The sequence below is a fragment of the Littorina saxatilis genome, linkage group LG2 (assembly GCF_037325665.1).
Source record: "Littorina saxatilis isolate snail1 linkage group LG2, US_GU_Lsax_2.0, whole genome shotgun sequence".
In the NCBI taxonomy this organism is placed as follows: domain Eukaryota; kingdom Metazoa; phylum Mollusca; class Gastropoda; order Littorinimorpha; family Littorinidae; genus Littorina; species Littorina saxatilis.
Window position 1 is genome coordinate 73,755,227 of NC_090246.1, and position 26,821 is coordinate 73,782,047.

Below are 26,821 nucleotides of genomic sequence, written 5' to 3' on the forward strand. Positions count from 1 at the left end.
AAAACATGTGCGTTTATCGTCATCAACATACCTCCAACAAACAGGGTCAGTCCGTCCACACAAAAAGATGAAACACCAAATGTTATGTTGTTCTGTATGCATTGTATTGTACTTCATTGTATCGTATTGTATTGTAATGTATTGTATTTCATGTATTGAATTGTATTGAATTGTATTGTATTGTATTGCCTGTTCTGTATTGCATCCTATTGTGCTGCGTCATATCATATTGTATCGTATTGCATAGCTTGGTATTGTATTGTATTGTATTGTATTGTATTGTATTGTATTGTATTGTATTGTATTGTATTGTATTGTATTGTATTGTATTGTATTGTTTGCATTGCATTGTATTATTGCACTGTCTTATTGCACTGCATTGTATTATTGCACAGTATTATTGCACAGTATTGCATTGTAATTGCATTGTAATTGCATTGTAATTGCATTGTAATTGCATTGCATTGCATTGCATTGCATTGTGTTGAATTGTAATGTATCATATCGTATTGCAATGTCCAGTATTATTGCATTGCATTGTAGTGTACAGTATGATCGTATCGTATCGTATCGTATCGTATCGTATCGTATCGTATCGTATCGTATCGTATCGTATCGTATCGTATCGTATCGTACCGTACCGTATCGTATCGTATCTTATCGTATTTCATTGTGTTGCATTGTATTGCAATGCATTGCATTGCATTGCATTGCATTGCATTGCATTGGATTGGATTGGATTGGATTGGATTGTTTTGATTCCCGCTTACCGGTCCTGAACATGAAGTGGCGCACTCGGAATGGCATTGCTTGCACTTCTTATTGCCACCGTCGTAGAGCAGCGGTACGTCTGAGCACTGCCGGAGACACAGGTGCTCCTCTTCGAACTCGAACATCAAACAGCTGAGGCACTTGTTGGGCCCCTTGCCCCAGCATCCGTTTCCGCTGCACTGTGGGTCACACACCTCACCCAAACTAGCTATAAAATGGGAAGAAAAAAATAGAAAAAAATAGTGAAGCTTAACTGGGTAGGACAAAAATGGAGAAAATAGTAACTTCAGAAAAAGTAAGAAAGGAAAACAAAACCCCACTTGTGTTCAGAAAAATACTAAGAGTGAAGCTTGGTTGCGAAACGAAATTTGAGACACATAATAATCAATTCAGCAAAATAAACAAAGGAGAACAAAAACCCACTCTAGCACAGAAAACAACTTATACCATATCATCGTCTGGGCAGATCAATGATGGCAAACATGATCGCTTGGATGAGATGGAATCGAAAATTTTATTGTAAATTTTCATTTAATAAATATACCTACCCGAATCACATGTAGCAGTTGACTCAGTCTAAAGTGCTAGGTCTGAAAAGGCTACCCGTCTAAGGGGAGCAACCCCAACTAAAAAAGTGTAAACGTAGCTATGGTAATGACGACGCACCCAGGGAGTTACCTCCCCTCCTGCGTACTACGTCACTACTGCTACTGACCACGTGACCCCTATCATTCGACTCGAAGAATAAAATCTCCAAATCATAAGCGGGGTAGGTGGGAGGGACTACGATATGTGATTCGGGTAGGTATATTTATTAAATGAAAATTTACAATAAAATTTTCGATTAAATTACATATTCCTACTCCGAATCACATGTAGCAGATTGAAACAACAAGGCGGTGGGCAAGAAAAAGTTCAAACTCACTCTCAAATCCTTGTCAAGAGCTGACCCCCTGCCACCATGGCAGGCAAAGCTCTAGATCCATCCTGGCGAAGAGCCGAGATGTCACGCAGGTAAAAATTCATGAAGACATCCTCGGAACGCCAGTATGCGGTGTGTAGCACCTCCTCCAGTCTTCTTGATCGTAATACGGCCAAGGAGGAAGCCCAAGCTCGCGTCTCGTGAGCCCGAGCTGATTCCAGAGGAAGGACAGGCTGTGTCCCCCCTTCATTGCGGCGGCTCCACTCGTAAGCATGCTTAATGAGCGCCGACACCCACCGGGCCAGAGTCGTCTTAGTAATATCCTTATGTCTCTCCGTATTGAGAGAAATAAACAAAAGCTTTTGAGCTGCGGATCTAAGAGACTGAGCACGGGCAAGGTAGATGTGAAGGGCTCTAACAGGGCAATTTACTAAGTCTGGGTCATTCGGAGCCAGAATAGTGGACAACGGCCTGACATGAACCAAAGGAGAAGCTCGCTCGGGAGCCTGGTTTTTCGCAAGAAACTCAGGTCGAAACCGCAAGGTAACGGACCCATCTGATTCAAAGGAAATGTCGTCCGAATTACCGGAAAGAGCGTGAATCTCACTGCCCCTTCGTGCCGATGCTAGCAGCAAAAGGAAAAGGGACTTGCGTGTAAGATTCGCAAAACTGGCATCTCTGAGAGGTTCAAAATCCGCTGAACGCAGAAACTCCATGACCAATAAGAGATCCCACTTAGGAACGGGCGTGCGAGACTTGACGTCAGAAAGGGAAGCGCCCTTGATGACTCCAGGGATCACGCCACTAACATCTATAGAGCGACCTATCTGGCGTAGGGTCGCCGAGATGGCCGATCTTCTTACTTTCAACGAGGCAGCGGAAGCTCCCTGAGAGGACATGAAAGCAAGATGGTTCGCCACGTGCATCGTGCGGGGAGCCGTAGCATCCAGCCGATGCTCGTGACACCAGGTAACCCAGGCCCTCCAATGTGACTCATAAACGGACGAGGTAGATGCTCTGTGCGAGCGTCCTACCAGGTCCATGGTCAGATCTGATGCCCCTTTGCGCCTCAGAGAAGACCGCACAACCTCCACGCGTGAAGATTCAGCATCTGAGGCTCTGCGTGGAGGCTGCCGGTGTGAGGCTGTACCAGTTCTCCTCGCGTGAGAGCGAGAGGAATGGGAGGGCCCTGGGCGAGTCTCAGCAGGTCCGGGAACCACGGCTGAGACGGCCAAAGAGGAGCGATCAGCAGGAGGGACGGGCCCTCCTGCTCCGCCTTCCTGAGAACTCGCGTGAGCAACTGGAATGGCGGGAACGCGTAAGCCTCCAGGCCTGACCAGGAAATGTCCATCGCGTTCGTCTCCCACGCCTCGGGATCCGGGAATGGTGAGACGAACACTGGAAGTCTCTTCGAGAACCTGGTGGCAAAAAGGTCCACCTGAGGTTTCTGCACAAGAGACCAGAGACGATCCAGCGCTCCGTGAGTGATGGTCCACTCTGTTTGAAGCACTCTGTCGGAGCGGCTGAGCGCGTCCGCCAGAGTGTTCAAGCTTCCGGGCAGGTACCTGGCCGAAAGCCTGATTTGATGCTCTGAACACCAAATCAGGATCTCGCAGGCCCTGGCCGAAAGCGACGGAGACCGCGACCCTCCCTGCTTGTTGATGTAAGCTGCCACTGTCGTGTTGTCTGTAAACAGACGAACATGCTTGGCCTGAAGGGAGGGCCGGAACTTGTCCAGAGCTAGAGCCACGGCTTCTAGCTCCAGCAAGTTGATGTGCTGCATCCTCTGATCTGCCGACCACAGACCTGACGCAGTCAGCTGGTCTGTGTGAGCCCCCCACCCCATCAAGGACGCGTCCGTGAACAGGTCCAAATCTGGGGCAGGAAGGGCTATCGGCACGCCCCTGCACACCCACTCCGTGTCCAGCCACGGAAGGGTAGCGGATTGGAACCATCCCTGGAGAGGGATGAGGGCATTCCAATCCACCGTGGGAGAGTCCACGAACGGCTTCAGCGCTAGCTGAAAGGGACGTTTGTGGACCCTCCCCAAGGGGACCAGGAGAGCCATGGACTCCATCTGCCCTAAGATGGAGGCCAAAGTCCGCAGGGAGGCCCTCGGGAGAGGCAAAGTGGAGCGTATGCACGCCTGGAGCTTGTCCACCCTCTTCTGAGAGGGCTGAACAGTCCAAGCCACCGTGTCGAAAGACATTCCCAAGTAGGTGAACGTCTGACACGGTGTCAGCTCCGACTTTGATCGGTTGATCGAGAAGCCAAACGAGTTGGCCTCCCGAAGAACCGATTGGGTATCCTGCTCGCACCCCGCCTGACTCTGACTCAGGATGAGCCAATCGTCCAGGTAGGCACGTAGCCGGACACCCCGCGACCTCACCAGCGCGCAGACCTGTCTCACGACCATGGTGAAGACCCAAGGGGCGAGAGACAGGCCAAAAGGAAGGGCGCGAAACTGGTAAACCTGACTTGCCCACCGGAAACGAAGCCATTTCCGGTCGGCTGGATGCATAAGAATATGGAAGTATGCATCCGTCAGGTCGATGGAAGTCGCCCAATCTCCCGGGCGGAGAGAGTCCCTGACCGACGCTGGCGTCTCCATCTTGAACCTTATCTCCCTCAAAAAGGTATTGAGGAACGACAGGTCCAAGACAGGACGCCATGCCCCTGAGGCTTTGGGGACGGCGAAAAGCCGTCCGTAAAACCCCGGGGAACTGTGGTCGAGGACTTTCTCCACTGCGCCCTTCTGCACCAGGGAGTCTATTTCCGACCGAAGGACGGAAATGGCTTCCTGCGAGGAGGGAGGCCTGAACGCCGGCGGACGCCTGACCAGAGGTGCCTTGCCATCTTTCCAGAGAAGACGGAAGCCCGACCTCACGACCCCCACGATCCATTGACTCTGTACAGACACGAGCCAGTGGGAAAGTGCCCGGGAAGGGCCCCCCGCCATCACCAGAGTGGAGGGCGGGGTGGGGGGGAGATCGGGAGCACTTCATTGGGGGTGAGGCTTGCTTCCAGAGCCGCCTCTCCCCCTGCCGGAAGACGGTCGTCTTCTCGAGCCCCGAGAAGAGGAACGTCCACGACCCTTGTCTGCCGGTTTGGGAGGGCCAGCAACCTTAGCCTGCTTAGGCTGAGAAGGCTGAGACTGCTTGGACTGCTTAAGGCTGTGCAGGGAAAAGTCAGAGAACTGCTGGTCCCTGTTAGCCTGAATTTCCTGTCTTCGGGCATCAAAAACGAGATGCCCAAAGAGGGAACCCTCCAAGACCGGTGAGGCACGCAAAGTGTCCTTGGTCGCCTGATCCGAAAACTGAGAGTGTGACAGGAAGAGATCCCGACGACACATAACAGAGTGCGCATAGTGCACAGCGGAAAGTCTCATCTGTTCTTCATTGACCCTCGCAAGAGCGGCCAACAAAGTGGAGACGTCATCCGCATCCTGATCCTCGCTGAGAGAGAACGGATTCAGCGAATCAGTGAGGGCACGAGAGAGGGCCCGAATGAGAGTCTCAGCAATGGAGGCAAGCTCCAGCTGCTGACGCCCTGCCTCTTCAGAAGCAATCAGAGTGTTCTCAGAAAAGAGCACGCCGTCATCCTTCTTGATAGGCTTGGCCAACAAGGCCAGCATCTCCGGAGGAACTGTCAAAGATGAACGCGGGAGAGCGAACGCATCCAACAAGTTCCTAGGAGACTTCTGCAAGACCAACCGCTTGTGAGACGACAGAGCGAATGCAGAAGCCTGAGAAGGCGAAGCCATCCACTGCTGAGCCAGCTCCGGAACTGGGCCGTGAGGCACGAGCAGCGGAACCGGAAGTGAAGGAATTCCGCTTCCGGAAGGAGATGGCTTGGCCAAAACCTGAGAAAGCTGAAAAGCTATGGATGGAGACTCCAAAAACCGGAAGTATGAGTCATCCTCCTTCCCAGAGCGAAAATCGGCCATCGCGGACGGTGCCGTCGAAGCGGCAGCCGAAGAGACCGAAGCCCCTTCCGCGAAATATCTCGAAGTGACCTCAGCAGCGGCCTCAAGAGCCACTTTGAGTCTCTCCGGATAACCAACACGTGCAGCCTCGCTGGCGACGGACTGAATATCCGAAACATCCGGCGAAGGACCGAAGTCCACGTTGCTGGTAGAAGGGCGGTGAACACCGTAACCGGAAACCGGAAACCCGTCCACTCCAATACCATCCGAACTCATGCCCTGAATAGGGAAAGAGTAAGAGGACGGCATGCCCACAGCCGCCGGAACCGGAACCGCAGTCGAAGCAACAACCGAAGACGGAAGCGCTGACTGCCCCGGCCAGGGCTGAGACACCTGCCCAAAGGGCTGGTGATGCCCCCCCGCGACTGCCACCTGAGAGGAAGCGGAAGCGGAAGAAGCAGCAGATCCGGTCTGAGCCGGAAAAGTATCAGGCGCGACCGCGAAAAGCGGAAGCGCAGACACTGTGGACGGCGCCCGGAAGGCCGAATGCCCAGAGGGCCACGTCCGGTCAACCCCGGAAACGACCCCAGCGGGTGCGTACATCGGGGGACCTATGCTTCCGGCGAGTGCCGGAAGCGCAGCAGACGGAACAAGCTGGTCGACTCCGGAAACGACCCCAGCGGGTGCGTACGTCGGAGGACCTACGCTTCCGGCGAGTGCCGGAAGCGTCGAAGCCTGAACCAAATGCCGCCATTGCTCATCGACACGATGGTCTTCCGTGAAGCCAAAGTGAGAACGAACAGCGGTTTGCGGGTCGTGAACCCGCCGAAAAGGGGCTGCTTCCCAGCAGGGAGCGTCCAGCGGCCTCACGAGGGCCTACGGACCAGCCCAACTTACTTGCGTCGCCAACCACAGCGGTAGAAGGCACAGAAGCAACCGCCTCGGTCAAGGACAGCGTCACAGCCGGAAGCGGAAAGGAAGCCATCGACGGGACAACGGAAGTCGAAGGCTGAGAACGCACCATCTCCTCTCTCACCAACGTGCGAAGCTCGGGAACCAGCGAAGAAAGCAACGATGAAACCAGCGACGTCGAATCTGCAAGCGGCAGAGAAGACGAGCGAGAAACAACGGTACGCGTAGGTTGATTAGACTGCCCCACAACCGGCTGGTCATTCGGGGCAGAAATAGGGACCGTCATAACATTATTGTTAGCCGCGTCAGAAACAACAACCAAAATAGGCTTAGGGACAGAAGTGGAAGACTTGGGTTTAATTTTCCCTTTCACATCAGCCTTGCCGCGCTCGCGCTTTTTGTCTCCGTCAGACATGCTGACAACAAAATGGAGACACAAAATTCCAAAATGGCTACCACAAAATACGTGACCAACACGTGGCCGAAAATTTCAAGTAGCAACTGAAAATTACGTTCGATACAAGTAAAGGAACGAGCTCACCAACTACCAGTGCAGCGGGTGAAGAGACGGGTGTGGGTGCCGGTGGGTGTCTAAGCAAACACCAAACAGCGAAATTCCACCAGAGCCAAAAAAATTCACGACCTGCTCCCTAGAAGCTGAAGTGTCGAATGATAGGGGTCACGTGGTCAGTAGCAGTAGTGACGTAGTACGCAGGAGGGGAGGTAACTCCCTGGGTGCGTCGTCATTACCATAGCTACGTTTACACTTTTTTAGTTGGGGTTGCTCCCCTTAGACGGGTAGCCTTTTCAGACCTAGCACTTTAGACTGAGTCAACTGCTACATGTGATTCGGAGTAGGAATATGTAATTTAATGTACCTTTCAGGAAGATGTTGTGAGCCCTTTTAAAAAAAATTTAATGTTTTATTTAAATTTTTAAAAAATTTTTAAGCAATGTTTAACTTGGTGTGCTCCTACATAGGTATTGGTATTTTGGTATTGGTTTCATATTATCCTGTGACGTTACCTTAATGGAAATTCGGGCAGCTTTCTCACTGAGGAAAAATAAAAGAATTATTTTCGAGAACGAAGTTTGTCTCGGTGACTGCAACATATCAGCAGTAGAAAAGGTCACCGCCAGGCTGGGCATGTCTTGCTATCGTATTATATATATATATATATATCATTAAGTACTGAATTGTCAAATGAGTGATTATGAACACAATGTGGTTTCAAAGCACGAACACGTACAGCAGTTGACGGGCGACTGGTTCATGTTGACGTTTGCCTTCTGGTTGTTGGTGTCGAAGAGCGCGGGCCAGTTGATGGTGTTGGCATAGCACAGCCTAGGGTTGGCCAGGATGTTGACGTTGCCGTTGGCAATGCGCCTCAGTGACGTCAGCTCCAATGACGTCAGCGGCGTGCCCAGAATGTGCAGAGATTGCCCGCCACTGAAAACATATTGCGACCAGGTTAGTGGTGAAACAGTACACAGAAAAAAAGAAAGAAACAAAAACAAAACAATAAACACTCCGATATTTATATTGCTTATAAGCAAAACACACTACAAATCACAAACTTCCAGGGTAGAACCTTAATTCCTTTAACTCAACGAACGGCAATCAACAGGACAGGAAATCAACACTGATAAATAAAGGCGCTCTCACAGGCACACCCCTCTTCATCGAGCCCAACATGCTTCCAGCATCTCCTTTCGCTCTTCTCAGTTTTCGATGCCCCCTTCCTTTCCCCTAACAATCCCAATCTCAGTCCCCCTCCCCTATTCTTTCATAACCCCTACCCTTTCCCCCTTCCCATCCGCTTCCCTCTCCTCTGTTTTCCTTTCTTCCATTGAAATTCGCTTTTTTCAAATATCCCCATCTCCGTCTCCGGCCCCTCTCCCTTTTTACATTTAGTCAAGTTTTGACTAAATGTTTTAACATAGAGGGGGAATCGAGACGAGGGTCGTGGTGTATGTGTGTGCGTGTGCGTGTGTGTGTGTGTGTGTGTGTGTGAGCGTGTGTGTGTGTGTGTGTGTGTGTGTGTGTGTGTAGAGCGATTCAGAGTAAACTATTGGACCGATCTTTATGAAATTTGACATGAGAGTTCCTGGGTATGATATCCCCAGACGATTTTTTCATTTTTTTGATAAATGTCTTTGATGACGTCGTATCCGGCTATTTGTAAAAGTTGAGGCGGCACTGTCACACCCTCATTTTTCAATCAAATTGATTGAAATTTTTGTAGAGCTATCTTCGACGAAGGCCGGACTTTGGTATTGCATTTCAGCTTGGTGGCTTACAAATTAATTGATGACTTTGGTCATTAAAAATCTGAAAATTGTAATTAAAATTATTTGTTTTATAAAACGATCCCAAATTACGTTCATCTTATTCTTCATCATGTTCTGATTTCAAACACATATAAATATGTTATATTCGGATTAAAAACAAGCTCTGAAAATTATAAATATAAAAATTATGATCAAAATAAAATTTCCGAAATCGATTTAAAAACAATTTCATCTTATTCCTTGTCGGTTCCTGATTCCAAAAACATATAGACATGCTATGTTTGGGTTAAAAACACGCTCAGAAAGTTAAAACGAAGAGAGGTACAGAAAAGCGTGCTATGCAGCACAGCGAAACCACTACCGCGCTAAACAGGCTCGTCAGTTTCACTGCGTTTTGCACGAGCGGTGGACTACGGTCATTGTGTAAAAATGCAGTGCGTTCTGTTTCATTCTGTGAGTTCCACAGCTTGACTAAATGTAGTAATTTCGCCTTACGCGACTTGTTTTTCATTCCCTTCCCCCTCTCCCTCCCTTTTCTTCCATTTTTCACTTCCTCCCGCCCCTCATTCCCCCACCTATCCCCAACCCCAATCAACCCCCGTTACCCCTCCCCTCCCCTCCCACCTCCCCCCTTCGCCTTCATCCTTGTGAGACTCACTCGAGCGTCCTGCCGTTGATGGTCTCGAGGTTGGAGAGGAAGGAGAGGTTGGTGAAGTCCGGGTGGGCGGACTGGATGAGGAGGAAGCCGGTGATCTCCTTCACGTGTTTCAGGGCCATCAGCTCATCGGGGTGCAGCGCCGATATATTGAAGTGCTGGTCTCTGCGTTTACGGGGAACATCACGCATTACTTTTTGTGTGAGCAGTAAAGACATTTCAAACTACGTGTCCACGAGCTGCTTAGGAAATGCAGGCGGTAGTAGATCAGTCTTTGTGGTCACTTGCAATGAACCAGAACGGAAGTTTAGCGTATGGCTGAGTCATATTTTTTTTGAATTATTAATTAATTAATTAATTAGTTTATCTATTTACTTATTTATTCATATATTTATGTATTCTTTGGTTATTGGCTTATTTTTGATGCCCTACATGCCAACCGGCATAACGGGCAGTAAGTAAGTAAGTAAGTAAGTATTGGCTTATTTGCCGATTTGTTTGAATCGATATATATTTTTATTTTTTTATCTGTCATTTACTTCCGCAAATTTCCTAACAGTAAGACAGTATTTTTTTTTTTAACTACCGGTATTTTTAAGACTGGTTATTTCGGTCATTTTATTCTTTTGTTGTTGAAAGGTGGTGCTGTTGTCTTAACTCAATGAACCGGAAATCAACACTAAAAAACACACACGTGTGAAAATATTTGTTCTATCATCAAGTTGAAGCAAGTCGTTTTGGATAGATAAAGCTAAAACATAACCCTTAAAGCCGATGCATAATTATCTAATAAACCATAATTATGCAATTATATCTGTCTGCGTGCGTGAATGTTTTTTTGGTATTTTTTTGCGTTTCGTAATATTGGTTGAATATTTAAGCAAGACTGAGCTAAAAACCAAGAAGTCCTCTTAAATGTACAACTAAGCATGGCACACGTAAGGGGGAAAAAACGTTTAGTGCTAGTATCACCTTAAAGCAAATACAGTCCCTTTTTTCACAGTAATCTGACCGGGCGATACTACTCCGCGAGATAAACATAGCCTGTGCAAGCGTCGAAGGTATTTGATAGAACAAACCATAGCAAACAACAACGGAAGACTGAATTTCCATCCAGACAAAAATAGAGTCCTACTTTTCCCTTCAAAAGGACTATAAATCAAATTCAAAAATTGTTCCTTGATATCAAAGTTTGAAGAAGGCGAACATGGTTAGTGTCGACGTCACACCTAACCCAAACAATCCGCCATTACGACTTCAATTATGACCTACACAATCATGCACGTTCAACCTCACCGAAAGAACAGACCATCTCAAGTGTTATATCAAGTCTTATATCGCGCGCGTATCTCCAGACTCGGACTCAAGGCGCAGGGATCTATTTATGCTGTGTGAGATGGAATTGTTTACACAATACATCACGCATTCACATCGACCAGCAGATCGCAGCCATTTCGGCGCATATCCTACTTTTCACGGCCTATTATTCCAAGTCACACGGGTATTTTGGTGGACATTTTTTTTATCTATGCCTATACAATTTTGCCAGGAACGACCCTTTTGTCAATCGTGGGATCTTTAACGTGCACACCCCAATGTAGTGTACACGAAGTGACCATGAGCCTTCCGGCAAAGCGTAGTAAGACAAACATAACTACAAACCATTGCTCTTGAACTGCATTGCTGACGGCATTTATTTGCACTTAGAGTTTCAGCCACGTTTAGGTTGAAAAATCAACAACCCCGAAATGCTCTATCTCCTACAATAAAACTAGGTACTAAAGCGTCTCCATGATGTCTGACTTTTCCTTGTCCTCCTCCTCCTCCTCCTCTCATCTCTTCCTTATCTCACGCCCTTCCTCTTTCAGCCTTAAATCAGACCTTCCTCTCAGCCTTAATCCTCTCTTTTCTACTTTTCTTTCTTCAAGTCATCTATTCAAGAAATTGTTCTGCTTTCCATCAGAAATTGCAGACAGCTCATTTAAAAAACAAAAACAAAAAACAAACCGGTCTGCCTTCGAACGTGAGTGTACGCAAAGCGAAGAGCAAGTAAAAGAAAAGGCAATGTCTCCAACACAATTGCTACAGTTCTGTTGACAAGACATGACCCTACTGCTTGCTCCTTTTTTTTCAAGTGGTGCAGCACGCGATTACCGAACACTGATAGCTCGCTTGTTACCTCATAACTTGTTAAACGTCTAATTCAGAGCACAGTTACATAGAAAAAGACACGGAACACAAAGTGTGCTGACTCTAAAATAACTTCAGTTTTGCAAAGTAACAACAAAAGCATATCGTTCATATAAAACCAAACAAACAAACAAACAAACAAACAAATACAGAAATAACTAATAAACAAATAAATTAACACAAAAAAAATAAAAAAATAAAAAATAAATGAATAAATAAATACAAAATGATCAGCCAATAAATCAAGGATAAACAAATAGATAAATATATTTTTTTTCTTTTCAGAAACTAGTGCATGAATGTCATCGAAATATACATCCTTACGAACATAAAAAAAACCATGATAACGTCCTGACACACTTACAAGTACGATGTCTTGATGTCAACGAACAGAATATTTAAAAAAAAAAGCAATTATTTTTTTTTAACACATCGTAGAACAAAAGTTAAAAAATCCAATCAAATGCATTTTTTGCGTGTTTGGTTTCTTAAAAAACAACAACTGTCAGAACAATTATAACACAAATTAAGTATGTGCGTATAATTATCGTATTGTTCATTTCTTTACTCTGAATTTACTTCGAATGCAAGAACATCGCAATAACTTAATCTTCATCATTTTCACTTACTTGAGAAATCGACTTCAGATTAAAAAAACAAATCACATGATGCATCACTCTTTTCATCAAAACAGCAAACCATACGATTCTTCTACATGTATTTAGATCTATTAACTTCATAATTATGCCTGGTGCCGGTGCTGTTTGCACAAAGCGGCAATAAACAATGTATTTGAAATCACATAATTATCACGTGACTGATCACAAAACAACAGGCATGCACTGAGGACCTCCTTTTGCTAAGCTACATTGAAAAAGACTTCACAGACTTCACCACAACGTCATCACTACTACGTCAATGCAACGTCACTGGAACACACAACTCTCAACCTCAACACACACAGGACTGAACATCGTGGCACGAGTACACCATACACCACGATTGACACGTGCTGGTTTGGGACATTACGGCACAATTAAGTTACATTATGGACGAAACGAGCGTGCTGGTCATCACAGTACGTGACGTCACAAAATGCAAATTAGACAATACATCGGTTGACAAAACGATACAAGACTTCCAATTCGACCAACAGCATGCCTCAATAATTATGTGCTTGATTAGCTCAATCGTTTGTCCAGTTTTCGGTACAAGAGATGAAAATGTGTAGACTAACTATTGTTACAACAAATCCAAAAACAAAGAGTCTGCCAACGTTCCAAAATTCAGAATCAAAAAAACAAGAAAGGTAGGTTGTTGGAACGTTTGTAATTGACAAAACAATACATTCACAGATATTTCGACCCAACGGTCTTTTAAGTGAACAGTCAAACAAATATTCACACAAAACAAGGAAGCCGAGCGAATGACGAGTGGACGTAAACTGATTCTATCAAAATAAGTATTGTGTGAATATTTGTTTGTCTGTTCACTTAAAAGACCGTTGGGTCAAAATATCTGTGAATGTATTGTTTTGTCAATAACAAACGTTCCAACAACCTACCTTTCTTGTTTTTTGATTCTTTATTGTTACAACAGCTAATATGTGTGACCACGGGTAGGTCGTTCTGTGTCCATCGAGTAAGTACACATTTCATGCAGCTGTGATCGACTATAGTTTTGCTGATTAAATAGTGTGCAACAGTTCCTTGTTTAATGTTGTTTTTGATTGTTCCTGCATTCGTTCATACTTCTTCTTCTTCTTCTTCGTTCATGGGCTTAGACCCCCACGTTCACTCATGTTTTTAGCACGAGTGGATTTTTACGTGTATGACCGTTTTTACCCCGCCATTCAGGCAGCATACGCCGATTTCGGGGGAGGCATGCTGGGTATTTTCGTGTTTCCATAACCCACCGAACTCTGACATGGATTACAGGATCTTTTCCGTGCGCACTTGGTCTTGTGCTTGCGTGTACACACGAAGGGGGTTAAGTCACTAACAGGTCTGCACATAAGTTGACCTGGGAGATCGGAACAATCTCCACTCTTAACCCACCAGGCGGCAGCGACCGGGATTCGAACTCACGACCTCCCGATTAGGAGGCCGACGTCTTACCACCACGCCACTGCGCCCGTCTATTCGTTCATACTCGCCTCTCTTCAAACCTCACGCATAAAGCTGCGAAGAATGTATTTGTTTTCTTCTTATCTTGTGTACGATCTTTTTTTGATTTTTTGGGGCATAATAATTGAGAATCGTTCTTTATTTCATGCAAAAAGAAAAACAAGAAAAGAAAAACAAGACAAAAAGAAACAAAAGATCACCGCGTGTTATTAAAACACAACGAAAATACAGACGCAAAAAAGAACATCTTTCACTTGAGCGGAACTCAACTACCAGGCAGAACTGGCGTAGGCTACTGGAAAATGCCCCTTTTCCCAATCTTCATAATCCGAGAAACACATACTTGCCTCACGACGAACCAAACTGAACTGATCTACACGATTGTAACATGTTTTCTCGTGGGGTCTTTCTTATGCATGAGACAAACGCTTGCATTCTTAACATATTTACCAAACAGAGCAAGCTAAGACTACTGCAAGATTTATTCTCACTGGGTTATTGTCATGCATGAAACACGCGCAAGTTCACTCAAACAACTACAACACTGGACCCTCCCTCTAAGACTTTAGAAACTCTTTCCATTTCCACTGAAATTGTAGTTCAATTGTTATAATCTTTCAACTCTTACATTTGACTATGACAGCAGAATTCAAAGAACGCTTATTTTGCCTCAGAATGAAGCTTGAGACATGAGCTTGTGTAACCACTAAAACAAGTAGTTAACAGACTTGAATATCATGCCGCTATCGCCACGCGCTAGCATACAAGCACACATGTTAAGTAAGGGGTAGGGGGGGCAGCAAAACACAGTGGTCGGGGTATGTCTGAACGAGGGGGGAGCAACAGCCAACAAGAGACCTACCCATCCTTGTCGAGAGACCCCTACGGTGTCACCACAGTACACTAAGCAAACACAAAACATTTCACTAAAGGTACAGACAGTGTCCAGTCTTTGTAACGTCCGAACAACGCCGCCCCCCCCCCCCCTCCTTATATGCCACCCTCACCCTTCTCTAACTCAAGTTTAAAAATCTGCCTTCAAAAGTTGGGTTTATAATGACTTTTTTTTTTAAGTACTGAGTAACTTGATCGGTTTTTTTTTAAAACAGTTTTTTTTTCAATTTTGATACTGCGCGTTGCTACATTTGTTTTGATCATACAAACACCGGAGCGCACACACACTCGCACGCACGCACACGTACGCACGCATACACATACCCGCTGTTAATAATGAGTAATGTTATCTCAGGTCCAATATGCTGTAAGCTAAACCATGCTGTGAATAAACGAAATGCTTCGTAATTGAGTACACTGATTCATTATTCCTAAGCGATCAGAATCTCATTAGCAACCACTTACATTAAATTTACCATCAATGTCTCATTTCTGCGAAATTTCTCTCAAAGTTTATGAGAATATTAACGAGGTTTTTTTCCCACTAGAAAATTACAACAAATCAAGACAACTTTAGTTAACCTTATTCTGAAAATAACACAATATGAACAAATTAATTAGAAACTTACAGCAATTCAAAAGAATTTTAAGAAATGTTACCCCGGAGGATAATTATTTAACACATGTTTCATCATCTGCAATAAAACCTGCAATATAGTTTGACTAAAAAGAGGGAGCAGACAGCTCCTATACTCACTCCATAAAGGTATGCTTTAGAATTCTTAGGTTCCCGTCTATGGTCGTGCAGTCAGTAAAATTTTTCAAATTGGCTGCAGTCAAGAACTCGGAGGCCTCAGTGCCTTTGCATGCTAGAAAACAAAAAAACAAGCAAAATACTCACCCATTGAAGGATGCCATAATTATTTTCAAATTGCCATCAATTGACGTACAACCGTCAAAACCTGGCAAGTTCCTTGCGGTCAAATGGCCCTTTTTGGTACCATTGCACTCTGGGAAAGGCAGAGAGACAGAAAAGCTGCAGTTGACAGATGAATGTTGCCTACCCCACATCCCAAATTTGTGTTCCTTCTACCTAACTATTTGCTCCAGCTTATACTGATTCTCACACCAAATAATCTTTCATTTCTTTGTTTGACAGTTTTAGCGTTGGAAGCATGCACGTTCTTGTATACGAAAAAAGCTTCAACAGTTCACACTGAGATTAAAACGAGAAAAAAACCCACATATTCCATGTTGTCTTCATGAACAAACGCGGCACATGAACAACCTGCATGCATTGATTGCCTTCCACACACATTTCAATAATTTTTTTCACTGACAAACATGCACAAGTAATGAATACGCTGGGCACAATTCTTGGAAATAAAAGAAAAATGAAACAAAATACAAAGAAAATAGTTCAGCATTTAAGGCTGTCCGTTATAGAAAACCCTAGTCCTTTCCCCTGATTGCTCACAGACATGCAAGTAAGAGAAATAAATAAATAAAACAACCCCCCCCCCCTTCCCCGCCCTCCCAAACAGAGAGGGAGAGCGAGAGCGAGAGAGAGAGAGAGAGAGAGAGAGAGAGAGAGAGAGAGAGAGAGAGAGAGAGAGAGAGAGAGATTACAGTGGCACAATTTGGGCAAGAACAACTATCAAATACAAGAGAATGGGATAATAACAAAGTGAAAACAAAAACAAACAAACAAACAAACGCATTCAAAAAGTGAAAATAAGTAAGATCAAGAGTACACATCCACAAGAACAAAGCGGCGAAAGTGTTGGAGATAGGCAATGTCGACACAAACAAATGGAAAGACAGTTGAACAGACAGAAAAACAGAAAGAGTCACACGAAGACAGAAACACGCACGTAGGTATAAGCGATCAACAACGCAATCAAAACACCCCTCTCGTAACATACAGTCATGCAGGCACAACCTTCACACACACACACACACACACACACACACACACACACACACACACGCAAACGCAAACGCACATGCACACACACACACACACGCTGGCACGAAACGCAACGCAACGCAGTGCAACGCAACGCAACGCACGTACGCACGCACACACACACACACGCACGCACACGCACGCACGCACGCACGCACGCATACACACACAGACACACACACAGACACACACACACACACACACACACACACACACACACACATACACCCCTGACCCCTCAGAGACAGAGGTACATTGGGGATGCAGACAGAAAAGCGAGAGTTACTTCTGGGGCAAGGGCCGTCGCACTGTTCACAGCTCTTTCCGTCTTTTGGATGCTTTCCCTCCGGACACGCACGCACGCAGGACCCTGCATCTTGCAGCAAATAACCTGCACAGGAAGCGAACAAAGAAAAATGAAAATTCAAGAATTTGAGACCCAAGGAAGCTGTTGCAACGGTCCGCACTTTGCAGAAAATCAGAGACAGCCTATAGCCGTGGCGATGTGTTAAAACTGACGCAAAATCGTGGTGAAAATAGATAATTATTTTTCACATTAAAATTCGATTCATTCCGTAAATGTTATGTCATGTTCAAGGGACATTACTACACATGGCGGACTGTAAACACAGAGAGCTGATTCGGGACGCTGTTTTTGAATGTTACCAAAGTACGTATGAGTATATGTTAGGCCTCCCTGCCTCCGGTGTTTCACCCACTCCTAGTCTTGCAACTTATACGAGTGTGGCAGGGTGAAGCGTTGTTTCTCCTTGCTTCTATGGTTCAAGCAGGAGTTGTTTACCTTGCTTCACGTACACATGCTTGCAGTGGCACGGGTACGGGCATCTGAGAATGTCGGGGAGCTGTCGTTGACAATGTGCGATCGCGGGTGTCCCTGTATGTTTTGCTCTTGCAAACCTCGGTGTTTAGCGAAACAGATCTTTCTCGGCTATATAATAAGCCTAAACTCACTCCTGTTTGAATGTCTTAGCCACTAAACGTAAACTGAGGGTCTGTGCACTTGGTAAACAAAACGAAGCGTTTTTCTTAGATGTCAATGAACTACATATTTGAAGAAAACAAATCCTTTTCTCGTCTTGGTTTGAGTTTATTTTACCCAAGAATCGTGTTGTCCAACAATTTCTGAAGGGTCGTTTGTTCCTTGCACAATGAATGTAATCGCTGCTCACCTGGACACTGCTTGACACAGATGCCACCATAGGCGTACTTGGCACTGGGGTTAGGGATGTTCATCATGAGGCGGTTGTCATAGATAGTGGCCGGGGGGCAGTAGGGGACACACTGACCCTCGTCGTTGAAGTTCCGACAAGTCTGGAAAGGTACAGAACACATAATTAAGTTATGTAATATTGTGTGTGTGTGTGCGTGTGCGTGCGTGCGTGCGTGCGTGCGTGCGTGTGTGTGTGCGTGCGTGTGTGTGTGCGTGCGTGTGTGTCAGTGTGTGTGTGTGTGAGGTGTGTGCTTGCGTGCGTGCGTGAGTGTGCCGATGTGTGTGTGTGTGTGTGTGTGTGTGTGTGTGTGTGTGTGTGTGTGTGTGTGTGTGTGTGTGTGTGTATGTGTGAGTGTATGCTGGTGTCTGTGTGTGTGTTTATGTTTTAAATAAATACTGCAAGCCAAAACACCGAATAACATTAAAAAAAAAACCCACCATCAGCAACAGCGAGAACTATAACATGCAGTTAACATACCGAAAAATTAAATTTTGAACCTAAAATCACCGAGAAGAAAACAAAGAAATAGCATATTAATCAAAGATTGTGGATCGAGAACACGATACAGAACACATGATCCCATGCAGCCACCACGACGGCAAGAACTACTCACCAAGCAGTCGGTCTTGAGGGGTCCAGAACATCCTCCCGCACATTCCTGATGACAGCACTGGTTGGGTAGCTTCCCGAAACACCGCCGCTCACACGACGCGTGGCAAGCCTCTCCCTGAGTCACTGCAACACACAACGGCAGGTACCGTCAGCAGCTATGTCAACGCTTAAGTTATTTTCTCTTTAAATTTGTCTGAATTTGAATTTAAAAAAAAAAGTTGTTACATGGTATATTATACGCTTAAGTTATTTTCTCTTTACATTTGTTTGAAATTTTGTATTTATTTGTTGTTGTTGTAATGTTGTTACAGGGTAAAGTAACAGATCTTAGATGTAAAAATGACGACACACGACTCTAAAACAGGCAAGCCAAAGAAATTATTGATCGAACATGCAATCTCGCATACATACACCACAACGAAATGTCTTCTGTTACGCGGAATATTCATAGATAAGTGTGTGATTGCACGATAAATAATGTTATGTTGTCGTAGTATTTTGATTGTACAGCGCTTTGAGCAGGGTTAAACCCTGCATACATGCGCTATATAAATATTATGCATTATTATTATTATTAGATGAAACAATTGAAATCCACGAAAACGATCCGATTTCACATCAAGGAACACTTTTTCTACATTACTGAGACCAACGCACTATCACAGTTTATTCACCTAGCCGTAGTTTGCGCTGCTCCGCTTACCTCGCTGAAAAGTAGACGTTCTCTCTCGCTATGCTAACTTGGTGTTTGTGTCCCCAGAACTAGACTAGTGTCTAATTTGGACATGACGTGCTTATATGCTAGGCGTTCACTCTCCCATTCCTTCTGCAGTATTTGAAGAAGAAAAAAAAGCAACTCCTACCCGTCTCCCATGAACCCTGACCCGTGAGTCGACATCTACAAAACAATTTAAGTCTTTACTTAAATTTGGTTATGACCTGGTTCGGCTATCAACTCCGTAAGACGTACTGTAACTAGTAAGACGGTCGGAAAAGATCATTTGTTCGCTTTTCTGTAGAAATCTCCCAACTTCCTTGTTCTTCTTGAACTTGGCGTGGTAAGACGTGTCGTAACGGAGACATTTTTTTTATTTGTTTTTTTCTGCATGCATGGAGTGGATGCAGGAACGTTTTGCTCTGCCTGTCTAATGCTGAAGTCTGGTCATAAACAGTCTGTCCTTAATCCTGCGGTGTTTTCAATCGTCATCATGCTGAAATACCTACGTTTTATCTATCCATCGTGGTAATTTCCCCATGGAACTTAACACTGTAGGGGTTTGTTCTAAACCTGGCACTGACCAAACATTAGCAATGGTCAAGGCAAGAGGACACCCACTGATCTTCTCAAATACACATCATAGCATGTGTCTGTAACGTTAGCTAGGCTATACCAGCGAGAATCCCCGTGTCACTGTCAGATACTCGATATGATTCGGTCGATTGAAGTTCTATACTGCGTTTTGGCCTTCAAGTTTATTTTTGTATAAGGCCAGAGGTGGCACTGAATTAAGGTCCACATACTAGTTTCTCAGTATTATTACTGGCCTGCGGATTGTCTGTCTCGCTAAAAGCAAGGGAATTCATTCTTTCACAACCCACACAAACCCGACAGAGTTATTTCCGGAATTCGGCAATATTGTCATCAGCAGGAATAATGTTGCATGTTAGCATACTTACAGCCCTGGCACATAGTAGGCCCAGCCCCCCAGCAATGGTGCTGGTCGGTCACGTCAGATAAGCACGCCGGGTCGCAAATCGGCTCTGAAACACACAATACAAAATACAACGGTATATATAGGTATTATCAACTCGGCATTATCAAATGTATGTGTGTGTGTGTGTGTGTGTGTGTGTGTGTGTGTGTGTGTGTGTGTGTGTGTGTGTGTGCGTTCGTGCGTGCGTGCGTTTGTTTGTACAATAATGTGTGTGTGTGTGTGTGTGTGTGTGTGTGTGTGTGTGTGTGTGTGTGGGTGGGTGTGTGTATGTGTGTGTATCTGTCTGTCTGTCTATGTCTGAGCCTGGGTGTACGTTCATTAAAATAACAAAAGTAATAAAGGCAAGCGAAGAATTGGACGATCTGTGTTGCGGACGAATCAATGTTTGTATCTAACATTCAACCAAAAACAAACAACATCAAAAACTCACTAAGCCTAGTTCTGTCAAAATGTCACTGACACAGAGACAAACCTTGAAGCAATTCAAACCAAACACATCGTTCTCAGTCAAGAAGCAGAAGTCTACACTGGCAATGAGGGTAGTCAACAATATGACTGCGAGCGTATAGTGGTAGTAGGGTAAAATATCTTTGAGGTAGTTGATGATAAATATGCAATCCGTAGTCCGACAAGCGGAGGTTCCAGTCAGTCTAAACACCTGTTGGTGTTAACACGTTCCTCCCCTACCCACGCGATTAGTCCATCATCACATCAGTCCTGAGATCACAGCGAGTCCGCCAGGTCTCGGGTTCAAATCTATCACCAAAACCATTTGCCCTTCTGGCAACGACATCCACCCCTTTCCTGCCCCCCCCCCCCCCCCCAACCCCAAACCTCTACACACGGTCTTCTCCCAATGCCACATCCACCACTACCCCCGCTGTATCTGTCCAACCCCGCAGCCTTTTGATATATATAATATACATATCATACAAGGCAAAACCATCTCTCTCACCCCATATCCCTTTCATGCCTTCCTTTACGTCAGCAACCAAACCTTTCTTGATTAAAAAAAACCCCGTTGATGGAAGAAGATGATAAAAGCCACGCCAACTCCTCTACCTCCATCAAACACGCTCGCTGTTTGATGTGGTCATTTCCTGAGTTTAAATCTAAAAAAAGGTGGTTTTGTTATTCAAAAAAATGATTTTTTGGGGACGGATTTGTTTGAGAGACACTACCACGAACTTACTGCACTCTAAAAAATGGATTCTACATGTAGAAAAAATCCAGGATTTAAAATTCAAATTGCTAAGCGGACAAGAAAAGAAGAAAAGTAGAACGAAAATTTAAGAAAGGGAGATAAAAAAAAGCCCCGCCATGTCTACGATAGTAAAGTAAAATAATTGCTTAGACAGACCTTGTGTCCTGTATTGGACAAAGGGAAGTTTGCTAAATACAGTAAAACCTCCCACTAACGACATTGAAAGTGTCCAGACAAATCGGTCGTAAAAAGGAGGGGTCTTTATTGGGAGTTTGGGAGATATTATCTTTTTCACAGGGGAGGCAACTGCTTATCCGCAGTTGACAGTTGTGTTCGCTATCCCATTTGTGTTCCCATTTGATGTGTGTATGAATTAGCATGATGTATCACCAGCGCACAGATAGGCAGGCATAACACACACAAAAACACACACACACACACACACACACACACACACACACACACACACACACACACACACACACACACACACGGCCTCATAGGTAAAACTTAGACATTGACCTCGGGTAAGAAGGTCTGTATCTGTAAACTGGGTCAGGCAGCTGATCTCAGCTCACAGAGATATTGATTCTATATCTCTGTGTCTCAGCTGGAAAGTAATGATTATTAACCCGAAGTCTCTGTTGGTGAGCACACACTCACAGAATAGGTACACAGCAATTCATTATTGAGTTGTCCTTCAAACTGCGCCTCCCCAACCCCTCCCACCCCCTTTTCTCTCTCTCTCTCTCTCCCCCCCCCCCTTTCTTCGAGGGCAGTCCGTCAATTATGACAGCAAGAGGTGAAGAGGACAGCCGTAGGCCACTTGGCCACTGGACTTGCAAGCACTACTGACTACAAACTACCACGCCTGACTCTTGATACGTGACTAATAGCGTGCGTGTTTCGCGTGTGCTAGGTAATTACGAACTTTGACACTCACTGCTAAAATGGTCAATGTCGGTATTGACCCTATGTTGGTAGGTCGTTCGTCTGAAAAAGGAGGACGTCGTTCTTGGGAGGTTGGTTACAGTGTAAAAGGCATCCGTGCCCAGAAATTCGGTCGGCAAAAGGAGGGGGTCGTTCTTGGGAGAGGTCGTTACGGGAGGTTCCACTGTACCTGTAATGTGTTTTCAAGAGCAAAAATATGTTGAAAAACAAAAAAAAAAGGCTAAGAAGAAAGAATGAGACAAAGAAAAACAAACGACTAATGACCTACCACATTCTGCTCTCGGAGCTTGACTATTCTGTTTTCAAAGACGCCGTCCTCATTCCAAAGGCGCATACTTACGGACTTAAATGGCTGGCTGTACTAACGTGCACAAAGGAGCGGAGGATGTTTTGCTTGCGACGAAAGATAAGCTTGAAAAACAACCACAATGTGAAGGAGAAGAAAAAAAAGGAAAGCTTCGACAGATCTACAGGCTTGTATTTCCTTCTGGAACATTTTCAAATTCTTTAATGGGAAACGGCGGAAAGCTAAATTGGAGTAATAAATGGACAGCTTTCGGACTAGCTGAGAAAATAAAGGGTGTTGTTTTTCACGAGGCTTTCCTTGTTTCTCTTGGCGCTGAATACATTTAAAGTTTTTTGTCGTTGACATTTTTACGTGGATTTTAACCCGTCAGACCAATCTTGCGCCACGCCTCCGAATCCGCCTCGACCCACCCCCCCCCCCCCTTCTTTTTCCCCCTTACGGTCATTTCCTATCTGGAGTTGTAGGGGTTGGGGGTTGGATGCAAAGAAGACCCCTTGTTGTGTGCTAATGAGGATACACAGAAAATAAGAGATAAATCATGTGTTAGATTGTTCTTGTCGGATACACATGGGTAAGCTAGGATCTTTTTTAATGTGACAAACTGACTAAACTGTTTAAGAGTTTGTGGCCTGAAGATGATTGGGAAGAGCACTATGCGGAAGGAAGTAGGGATAAGAATGAGCGGGATGCAGAGAAAGAGGTAAGGAGAGAGAGAGAGAGAGAGAGAGAGAGAGAGAGAGAGAGAGAGAGAGAGAGAGAGAGAGAGAGACAGAGAGACAGAGAGACAGAGAGACCGAAAGAGACAGAGAGAGAGAGAGAGAGAGAAAGAGAGAGAGAGAGAGAGAAAGAGAGAGAGAGAGAGAGTAGGGGGAGAGACAGACAGACAGAGAAAGAGAGAGAACGAGTGATAAAAAGAGTGACAGAGAGACAGAGACAGAGAAATCGAGACAGAGATACAGGGAGAGTCAGAGAGACAGAGACAGAAAAAGCCTCGCAGAGCTGGCACAACGCCAAAACAAACACAACAACCTGTATAAAAAAAAGAAGCAGTAGAAAAAAATCAAAAAAATCCAATTAGCATCTTTACAGGGGAAACTGTATTTTGTTATCAAACGGTAAAACTTCTCTGACAACAGATAACAGCGGCCAGAGATACATGCATCCAAATTAACACAGACAACGGCTTTTCTGAAACAGCAAAGACCTCTTCCAGGATTCCTCGCCGAGTAATACAAATCTCTGGAATACTGCGGAAAACGTTTCGCGTCCTCAAAGTGAAAAACTTTTAAAGCGTTTAGAATCAGCCCTATGCCCTATTCTGGAAAATGAAAAAAAAGATAAAGTGAGTGTGAGAGAGAGTGAGAGAGGGACAGAGAGAGAGAGAGAGAGAGATGACGAGAGGGAGAGGGGTAGAGAGAGAGAGAGAGAGAGAGAGAGAGAGAGAGAGAGAGAGAGAGAGAGAGAGAGAGAGAGAGAGAGAGAGAGAGAGAGAGAGAGAGAGAGAGAGAGAGAGAGAGAGAGAGAGAGAGATCACAAAAGCTATAAATTCCCATCTGGGGTTCTCAATTAAAAGGTGGAGATAAAAACGGAAACGCTTTGATAAGAAGTTCCTACTGTAGTTTTTACGCAATACCTTAACAGCCTCTCTCTCCTCCACCCCTCGTCAGCCGACCACCCCCCCCCCCCCCCCATCTTCCTCGCTCTTTGTGCATTACTTTCTATATTAGGGCACACTCTTCATGCTCTTTCTCTTCAAAACACACACTCTCGGTCTCTCTTTCTCTGCCTGGCTGTGCGTTGCTGGACGTGCGTGCGTGCGTGTGTGGGTGTGTATACTTGCGCACGCGCGGGTGTGTTTGAGTGTTGTGGTTGTTTTTTAAATGTGTAAGACTTCCGCTTGTGTAACGCCTACAAGATTTCTGACGACAAGAGACGCTGAACAAAATATGCAATAACAGCTGAATGTTCTGAAAAAACGACAACAACAACGAACAAAATCAGAAAAAAATCAGAAAAAAACTAATTTTGTTCCAGGAAGTACTCGAGTGCAACAGGCAATCTCCCATACACAGTTTTTATTACGAAGCAACAAAAGCGTAAGAAAACTGGACATCCAGGATAGTTGGGAAGAAATGACGCCCTCGAGCTTTAGAACAAGGTAACCATAACAAGTGTGAAGTGCATTGTTTACTCAGAGTCTAATTTGAGTTAGTGCGTGTGACTTGGACAGGAAATGTTGACGAAAACCAAAACATCATGTGGGGTCAGCAGTCTCAACCACTGATTAGCTGCTTGGAACATTTCTTGCTCGCACGTAACCGTCTCCGACCTGCGGCTAAACTGCACGTGTGTGTGTATGCGCGCGCGCGCGTGTGTGAGTGTTTGTGTGTGCTTGTTGTGTGCGCGCGCACGTGTATACGTCTGTGTGTGTGTGTGCATGCGCGCGCACGTGTGTGTGTGTGTGTGTGCGTGCGCGCGCACGTGTGTGTGTGTGCGTGTGTGTGTGATCATGTGTATGTGTTTGTGTTATGAGTGTGTGTGTTTTATTAAAACACATACATGTGCATGGCGCATGCGCATGCGCGTGTAGGTGTATGTCATGGTTTTGAGAAAAAAACACCAAGACAGACGACAGAGCCTTATAATTACGATGCAACTTTCATGACCACGACTCTGCATGCCTATACTCATCGCCTTTAGCCAGACTCCTAGACGAAAGACCGCGTTCTCTTCGCACTCTGATACGTCTAGTCTAGGCTGCCAAGGTACGCCGCCAGCTTTTACAAAAAAATAATGTAGAATCATGCAAAGTTGATTTGTTTCGGGTTTTGTGTGTTTAGTCGTTTTTTGTTTTCTTCTTTTGTTTTTCAGTGGTTTTTTTTTCATCCTTGTTTGTTCGCTAGGTTACAATGCGTTCTCTGCCTCACAGCTGAGCTTGAAATGCCATGCCAGTTGCACAGGTTTGGTGTGTGCTATCCCCCTCTTCTCACGTTCTCAGCGTGAAATCTTTACGTATTCCTCTATATCTGCATGCTCTTGTAGCAAGCTGGCACGCAAGACCTCGAGGTTTTGAACTTCTGATACTGTGGCAAGTCTAGTATGCTGACACTTCTGACATTTGCAGAACCCACCCTTGAAAGGTATCAATGAATATACACATTGCCCGGGCCGACACGTTATCAATGATCGAATATGCAGACTGCCTGACCCCGGGGCTTCCTGAGTAAGGTGTTAGTGTGTCAAGAGTTGTTGTGCGTGGTGGAATGGTTAAGGAAATACCTTTTTGTTTGGTTGATCAGTTTCCCTCCCCCTCCCCCTAAAGAAAAAAGAAAAAGAAAAGAAAAGAAAAGAAAAAAAAAAAGAAAATGATGGATATTTGCTACAGAGACTCTAATAATAATAATAATAATAATAATAATAATATGGGAGATTTATAGAGCGCTTTACGTTCTCTAAGCGCTTTACAATGAAAAAAAATGTGAAAAAACCAACAAACATACATATACATACAAAGCAAAGCAAAAAAGCAGGTGCAGCAGCATTCAGCACACAAGTGAACAACGAAACACTACATCAATACAAGCTGCAAGCATACTAACACAGGCAAAACATTCAAACATTCAAACACCTGATCAAAAATGCACCATATTGAAATAAAATTAATCAAAATACTGTGTGAAGAAGTGTGTTTTAAGGTTTGATTTGAAGGAACAAAAAGTTTGGCAGTGTCGGATAGAGTAAGGGAGAGAGTTCCACGCAACGGCAGCAGAGTGGGAGAAGGCTCTCTGGCCGTGCTGTTTGCGACTAAAAGAAGATAGACGGAATATTCTAGTGTCTACATAGGAGCGGAGGGATCGTGAGGGTGTATAGAGTGTGAACAGGTCAGACAGGTAGGATGGGGCTGAGCCAGATATTATTTTGTAGCAGATACAGCAGCACTTATATTGGATTCTCAGCTCCACAGTGAGCCAATGAAGTTTCTTTAGCAAGGGGGAACAGGACTGGAACCGAGGGGCTTTGCAGACAAGCCAGGCTGCAGAATTTTGAACGCGCTGCAAAGGATGGATAGCCAATGAGAACAGAATTTCCGTAGTCTAATCGAGAAAGAATGTAGGAGGAAACAAGGGTCTTGGTGGCATCTTCG

General features: G+C 45.0%; 1 protein-coding gene across 3 annotated transcripts in view; it reads right to left on the reverse strand.

Moving 5' to 3' along the window:
• Positions 1–26,821, reverse strand: part of LOC138959692 (epidermal growth factor receptor-like) — a 98,031-nt gene that overhangs the window by 29,935 nt on the left and 41,275 nt on the right. For 2 of the 3 annotated variants that reach the window (XM_070331280.1, XM_070331278.1), the window contains exons 3-10: positions 20,178–20,261; positions 18,502–18,623; positions 17,847–17,988; positions 16,943–17,047; positions 15,445–15,556; positions 9,481–9,642; positions 7,781–7,980; positions 771–979 (exon numbers count right to left, since the gene is read on the reverse strand). In XM_070331280.1, coding sequence (XP_070187381.1) covers positions 771–979; positions 7,781–7,980; positions 9,481–9,642; positions 15,445–15,556; positions 16,943–17,047; positions 17,847–17,988; positions 18,502–18,623; positions 20,178–20,261 — 1,136 coding nt within the window. Of the gene's footprint in view, positions 1–770; positions 980–7,780; positions 7,981–9,480; positions 9,643–15,444; positions 15,557–15,588; positions 15,698–16,942; positions 17,048–17,846; positions 17,989–18,501; positions 18,624–20,177; positions 20,262–26,821 lie in introns of all 3 variants that reach the window. The other variant, XM_070331279.1, reaches the window with a different exon arrangement.